This window comes from Cynara cardunculus, assembly GCF_001531365.2.
Source record: "Cynara cardunculus var. scolymus isolate 2C chromosome LG 4, CcrdV1, whole genome shotgun sequence".
Classification (NCBI taxonomy): Eukaryota; Viridiplantae; Streptophyta; class Magnoliopsida; order Asterales; family Asteraceae; genus Cynara; species Cynara cardunculus.
The window spans coordinates 18,068,456-18,076,243 of record NC_037531.1 but is presented as its reverse complement, the minus strand read 5'-3'; the positions used below and the strand labels follow the sequence as shown (position 1 = coordinate 18,076,243).

At 31.6% G+C, this 7,788-nt stretch overlaps 1 protein-coding gene across 1 annotated transcript in view; it reads left to right on the top strand.

Moving 5' to 3' along the window:
* Positions 1 to 5,014: 5,014 nt before the first annotated feature.
* LOC112511690 (protein ECERIFERUM 3-like) overlaps positions 5,015 to 7,788 on the top strand; it is an 8,201-nt gene continuing 5,427 nt past the window's right edge. Inside the window, exons 1-4 of the mRNA XM_025117401.1 lie at positions 5,015 to 5,120; positions 5,430 to 5,653; positions 6,847 to 7,079; positions 7,336 to 7,555. Of these exons, the coding sequence (XP_024973169.1) occupies positions 5,070 to 5,120; positions 5,430 to 5,653; positions 6,847 to 7,079; positions 7,336 to 7,555 (728 nt within the window). The 5' untranslated portion in view covers positions 5,015 to 5,069. The remainder of the gene's footprint in view (positions 5,121 to 5,429; positions 5,654 to 6,846; positions 7,080 to 7,335; positions 7,556 to 7,788) is intronic.

Here is a 7,788-nt window from a genome sequence, read left to right as displayed (position 1 = left end):
TAAAAGTGTCCTAAAAAACTTATTAAGACGTCAAAAAAACATCATATAAACTCATTATAACGCCTTTATATAAGACACTTTATTTTGGTTTTATAAACTAGGTCCTAAAAAAAGGTCTATTAGAATGCTTAGAAATTGAGAGCGTCCTATGAACCCGATTTTGTTGTAGTTTAGTTATGATAAAGATCTACACAATTAGATCACCTACAACAACTATGTTATTTTAGAAAATTTGAAGATCTGAAAAAGTTACTGCAACAGCTACGCTAAACTCTCTTTTAAGATAAAGAATAAAGAAATCTCCAAAATTGGAAGAAAAAGATAAAATATAGCATACATGTTTCAGATGTTCCAACAACTATGTTAAAATAGAGATTAACAATTTTTTTGCTCCAATAATTATGCTAAGGGACCGTTTACTAAACGCTTACCCGGTAGGTGCTTACCGGACAATTTTCCTCACCGGACGAACATGGCAAGGCCCAAGAATCTTATCTGGTAAAAACGAGGATAAAGATAGAGAGTCTTACCCGGTAAGTGAGGGTGACGACTCTTACTCGGGTAAGCGCTTACCATATATATTGTTGCACACGATACCATTTTGATATACTACAATCTTACCTAGAAAATTAATTATAGTGTTGACTCCTAACAATAAGCGCTTACCGGGTAAGTATTTAGCTAAACAGCCCCTAAAATCTGGTAAATTTAAGAAAAGAAGAATGAAAACGTGGAAATCTTCAGATTTAGAGAAAATTTATATAGAAAAAATAATAATATTTAAATTCCTTTTCATCAATTAAAGTACTGAAAACAAATGTTTAAAAAAGAGAAATACTTTTTTTATTAAATGTATTAAATATCATAATAGTTTAATTATAACCCCACTTTTACACTCATGTATACGATTATCTTCATTTCCAACATATTTTTAAAAATAGAGAAAATAGAGGATTTTAGGCAATTTTATGCTCCAAAACTAAGGATGGTGATTTGTTCCGATCCGGTTGGGAACCTGGCTCACCCGACCCGAACAAGGACGGATATTCCCTTCTAAAACGGGTCCCAAGGCCAGGGATCCCCAGTAGACTCAAAATCGGGGATGGGGGTTGTTATTCAAACCAGGGTTGGAGACAAGGTCAGGGATCCTCGATAGACTCAAACTAATGAATATTATTCACTGGGTTTGATCGGGAACGAAATGTTAATCCCCCTACCCGTCGGAGACCATGGTCGGGGGCTGTTACTAAAAACCGGGGCTGCAGATTACAAAACCCGTCTCATCCCGCCCTGTTGCCATACCTATCCAAAACATTCTCTAAAATGGAAAAAATAAGAAAAAGAGTGTAAATTTCTCCAAATATGATGAACTCTCAAAAACCGATTACCATAACAGAGAAGTTACTTTTTATTATATTCCACCATTAAAAAACACTGAAATGAATTGCTTAGGAAAATAAAGAATCTGTCAGAATTAAAGAATTAAATGCAAATAATTTTAAAGATTTTAAAATTTGATTTTTCATTTTACAGAACTTTTAAAAAAATCTATTAAAAATACTCTTAACAATAACCCTCCCTTTATTTTCTTAAATCACAAATCATAAATTATTTCATTTGTTTTTATATTTATTTTAAAATATATTTAAGAAATAAAAATATAAACGTCATAAAATGAAAATGAAAGCACACAGACTTTGAATCGTTACAATTGTAATTGCGGTGTCTATGTCATATAAAACTCAGTATCTTAAGTTTATATGTGAACACTGTTGCTCCGTATAAGTTTAGCTGTAGAGTCTCGATTTAGACCGAATTTTTGTTTCTATTTTAGTTTTTTTGGTTGATTTTGTTTCCCCTGATTCGTATAAAAAATAAATAGATTACCGATAAACTTAAACATAAATTAACCATTTCATTAATTAAATAAGCTAAATTATGCAAAGATCGTAATTATGGAGACAAAATATGGATGAAAAAAATATATCATGTAAAACAATACCTTAAGATAACAGTTCTCACGATTATCATCGTATACGTGGTTCAATGTTGATTACGTGTATATATAGGGGGTCTAAACACAAACCATCTAACTAATACAAATTACCGATTGAATGAAATATTTATGAAAACTATACGGGTACTCGCACAATGCAGCGAGATACATCTCGATTTTAAAGTTTCGTTTTTTTTTGTCTCAACCGATGTTATATTATGATTTTATGTAGTTTTGGGAGAGCGATAATGTTTTTATTTTTGAATAATATATATATATATATATATATATATATGTGTGTGTGTGTGTGTGTGTATGAAGATATCATAAAAATTGAATTTATTTTTGAGATTATAATATAATTTTTTAAAATTATATTAAAATTTCTCAATTTTTTTTTTGTGTATTTCTTTAATTCATTTTTTTTATTTTTGGTTTAATTATATAATTTTTTATAAAGACAATAATTAAGTACTTTGTTATAAGTCGATGATTATCCTAATTATATTTTAGATTTTTTATATTTAAATCTTGAATTTTAAGTAAGATGCATTAATAAACAATAGTTCATACATAAAAAATATTTTTTAAAAGTTTTTGTCAAACGCTTTATAATATAGTTTAAATAATGAGAGTGTATTTATTATAAAATAAATATTTATGCAAGATGATTAGAGTTCATTTATTATGACGAACGCTTTAGAACAAGAAACAATCGAAATAGTTATGAATCCAAATATTCATTAGACTAAATGAACAGTTGAGATTGATTTGTGTTAATTACAGAGTTTGTATGTGAAAATCCCTCTACGTATATGTATACAGAGCTTTAATCATTTGAGAACTTCAAATTTTGTAAGATTCGTGAGAACTTTTACTTTAAGGTTTTGTTTTAGATGATTTTTTTCATCTGAATATAATATTTAATATTGTTTTACAATATGTATGTTTCATATGTATTCGGTTTACAATGTGATATTATTTTACATGTATTTTTTGTTTTACAAATACATCAAAAGTTTCATATTGTGAACCGAGTGCATGTGAAACAAATATATGTTAATCACTATATTGAATTCTAGTCATAGAAGAAAAAAAATATATAAAATAGCACATTGATACGCTAATTCTTAAAAATCTCCCGAATTAATGAGTTCTCAAAACAAAGTCTCTGTGTATAGATACATATACACATAGGTTCATTTGAGAAGTGGTACATATTTGAGAAGTAGAGAAGTGATCCTAACCCTTCATATGGTCGAGATTTGTGGTTTTGAATGTAAAACACCAAATTATTTTTCGCATGGTATGCTGAAGATAGATGGGTAGTTTTATAATTTTTAAAAATAGGCAGCAAAAAACAAGTGCATATGTAAACCCGTGTGATTCACATATGAACTACAGGTTCATATATGTACTTGTTTGCCGCATATTTATAAAAGTTACGAAATTACCCCTCTATTTTTCGCTTGACCAATCAAAGCCGCAATTATTGACCGTATGAAGGGCTATGATAACAAAAAGAAACGTTTGTTGTTTTGGTCTTGTCTTGTCCAACCTCATTATCCAGTTTTATTTTAGGGAAATTAATAGTAATAGTCATTTTAAGGCTTTGAATGCATCTCTTAGCCATTTCTCTCCCCAATTTTCAAAAACATCACCACCTCCGCAAGTGACACATTCACAATTTACAGAGAAGTCAAAATGTAAAAAAAAAAATAAGTTACTGAACCAAGTGCACAAATGCAGTGACCAAATCTGTAAATTAGATAAAGGTTCCCAAGTGGCAGTTCCGCCACTTTCGGAATTGTTATGACTAATTTACAGATTTGGTCCCTGCACTAAACCTGATTCAAAAACTTTTTTTTACAATTTAACCCTTTAAAAGTTGAAGAGTTGCTATTTACGACATTTTTAAAACATTGAAAGAGAAAATAACTAACAGATAAATACAAAATCTAAAAATAACCATTTTAATCAATTTCCCTTTATTTTACCCCATCAAAAGGTATTGAGACAAAAGTAATTGTATTAGCAGGTTGATACTTAGGGGGCATTTGGTTCGTCGGAATCTGATGGAATTGGAATGGTCAATTTTGTTAACCAAATTCCATTCCAATGTTTGGTTACTTATGGAATGAAATTGAATTCCAAAGATTCCCAAATTTGAGGAATTCACTATTCCTTATCAAATCTGATGGAATTGAATTTCATTTCATCCAAAAGTGTTTAAATGACACAAATACCCTTATGCTCCTATAAATGGTTTGGTTTATGGTTGGTTATTTTTTTTTTACTTTTTATGTTTATATATATTTCAATAAATGGTAAACATTTTTTTTCTTCAATAAATGTTAATTTTATATTGTTATTTGTATTTAAAAAAATTAAATTAAAAAAAATCGAAATAAGGGTATTTTTGTCCTTTTTCATCATTCCATTCCAATTTTGTTGCAAACCAAATAGACAGATTCCAATTCATTAGACAGATTAAATTTCATTCCTACCCACCAAACACTTGGTCAAACCTGATAACATTCAATTCCAATTACTTCCAGATTCCAATTCTTTTGACAAATTTCATTTATTCAGAAATCAACCAAACGCGTCCTTAGGATTTTGGAGTTGGACCAATTTAGCAAAAGACAAAAATTAATAAGCAAACTTCCAAAAATAACCTCAACTAAAAACTACCACGACACCACCCTCCTATTCCCATTTGCCTTCCATCTCCATTAATTCCATTAGTCTGATTGATACCCTCAACTGCTACCCTCACCATTTTTAAATTCCATAAACCCTTCTTAAACATCTCTCTTTCTCTCTCTAACCATATATCTATACATCTATATCTATATATCTATATATCTATATCTATATCTCTATATCTATATGTATATATAGTCTGCCACGAACACCAAGCTTTTTCAGAACTTACACAGACAGAAGAAGCCCACAAAAAAGAGGGTTTTTTACAGTATTCTGTTCAAAGGTTTTCAAGAAAATGGAGACCCAAAAACTAGAAATCAAGAAAGATTTTGATGATGAAAAAAGGGTCTCTTTTTCTGGGAAAATGGGAGCTCCATTCTTCAGTTGGCCATGGCAGAATTTAGGGAGTTACAAGGTATGATTTTCTTGAAATCTTGGGTTCTTTTTTTTTATTAACCTGGATATCCAACCAGCCATGCGAGCCGACTAATCCCAGGGCGACCAAATAGTCCGGAGTCACCGCATTTGAACAGCCAATTTTTATTCCTCCTTGGATTTCATCTTGGGACCTCCTGGTATTTTTGACCTTTGGAGCCAAGCTCAAATCAAAGGGTGGTGCCTATTTTGTGATTCTTGAACTGATTTTATGTGGGTTTTTTTTGGTAGATTTTGTATCTGTTTTTGGTGTTCTGAAATGGGTTCAAATGTGTGTTTCTTGAATCAGTACATCTTATTTGGGCCATTTCTTGGTGAGTTCATGTATTCAAGAATGTACGGAAAGAGGCAAAGTGAGTATGATTGGTGTTTGCATATTCTAATCTTGTCTTCATTAAGAGGGATTGTACACCAGATATGGAATTCATGTGATAACATGTTTTTCATTAATCGAAATCATCGAATATCTCAAAACGGGATCGATTTCGATCAAATCGACAACGAATGGCATTGGTAATTCCTCTTTTCCCTTTGTATTTGATGCATTGTATGCGTTTTTTACGTGATAAAATGGATCAAAATGTAACAAAGTTTGGTTTAGTTCTCTTATTTCATGCAACGGATAATGTTTTTCTCAATCAATTCACCGTAAAAAATTCAAAATTTTCATTAACCCTTTTCGTAAATCTTTCGGGTACCCACGTCATCAAATGTTACAAAATCTGTTTGCAGGTTACCGGTCAAAATGGGTATAAAATAGAAAATTTTGAAACTTCGTTACATCGAATTGAGAAAAGAAACTAAAAAGTAGAACTAAGACAATTTCGTTGCATTTTGATGCATATTGCCGGTTTTATGAGTTTTTAATGAAATTTGTGCATCTTTTCCGTGCAAAATGCGATAAAGTTTCGTTTAGTTCCTATTTAATGTAATGGAGATTTTTTTTTCCTCAAAGTTAAGTAACGGAAGTTTCGAAATTTCTTTTTTAACGTAACAAAGTTCAAAATTTTCAGATTTTTTTTACCGTAGTTGTCAAATTTATCGCCTATTTCACCTTTAACCCTTTCGTAAATGGATACCCATTTTGACTAGGAAACGAAGGCAAACTTCGTTGCATTTTGTGCATATTTGCATGCACAAAATGTAACAAAGATTCGTTTTCTAAATCAATTTACCAAAGTTTCAAAATTTCCTTTTTAACGTAACAAAGTTTAGGTTTGGGTTCCGGTGAGAAGGAGGGTTAAGGTGAGAAGTGTAAGAAGTGATCTCCACACCCTCGGATGCATATTAGGATAAGATGCACCAAAATGCACCGTATTAATCCCCGTATCAAGCGCGATTCATGGGTGGGTTTGAGATTAAAGGTGATCAAGGATCCGATCCCTTCTCACACTTCTCACCTTCTCACACGTTCGTTCGCCACAAAGTTCAACATTTTCATTTTTTTTTACCGTAGACGCCAAATTTATCGCCTACTCTTAAACCCATTTCTTAAATCTTTCATAAACGAGTATCCACGTGATTAAATTTTACAAGATCAACAGGTTACCGGTCAAAACGGGTACAAACATGGAAATTTTAGAACTTTGTTACATCGATCGAGAAAAACATTAAACGGGAATCAAGGCAAACTTCATTGCATTTTAATGCATATTACCCCGTTTTTTAAGGGTTTTTGATGACATTTACGCGTCTTTTAATCACAGGGACAATTTCATCATACTTCAAGCATTTGTAGCTTCAATACCCTTCTTGATCCATCCTTCAATCGCCAATTTCCCGATTTGGGAAACGACCGGGATCGTGTTGTGTCTACTTTTCCATATCGGGATCTCGGAACCTTTGTATTATTGGCTTCATAGATTGCTGCATTCATCATATTTCTTCCAACAATATCACTGGCTACACCATAGTTCTAAAGTGAATCATCCATTTACAGGTAAATTGAAGATCCATTTTGGTAGCATTTGATGATTTGTGAACACTACAACAAAATTGGTTTTATAGGACGCCTAAAATGTCTAAACGTCATAATAAAATACTTTATACGACTAAAGTTTATAGGAACTGATAGTCCCTAGGTTGATCAATCTTCAATAAAGCTCTATGATTAATCTTGTAAGAACGAGATGAGAGGAAAAGTCAAACAGTCAAAGCTCTTTTATTTCTCAAATGTTTTGCCATTTTTGGTGCAGGTGGGAATGCTACATTTTTGGAGCATTTATTGCTTTGTGTGATTATTGGAGTTCCGATCGTTGCAACTACTTTGATCGGATATGGTTCGATTATCATGTTCTACGGCTACATCTTGGCGTTCGATTTCCTTAGATGTATGGGGCATAGTAACGTTGAAGTTGTTCCGCATCATATCTTCGAAACCTTGCCTACTCTCAAGTATCTTATCTATACACCAACGTAAGTTTTATACTGTTGGAGTCTCACGTCAGCAAAACTTACATTGTTTCTACTTTCTATATATATATATATATATATATATATATATAGGGGAGCGATCAAATGCAAACCACTCAATTTGTACAAACCGTGCAAACCGTATTCAACCAATCATAATTTTTCATTTTGTTCATTTTTTTGTAATTATGAGAGGTTGATTAATCATTTTTATTGTGGAGGGTGTTAATCATAGA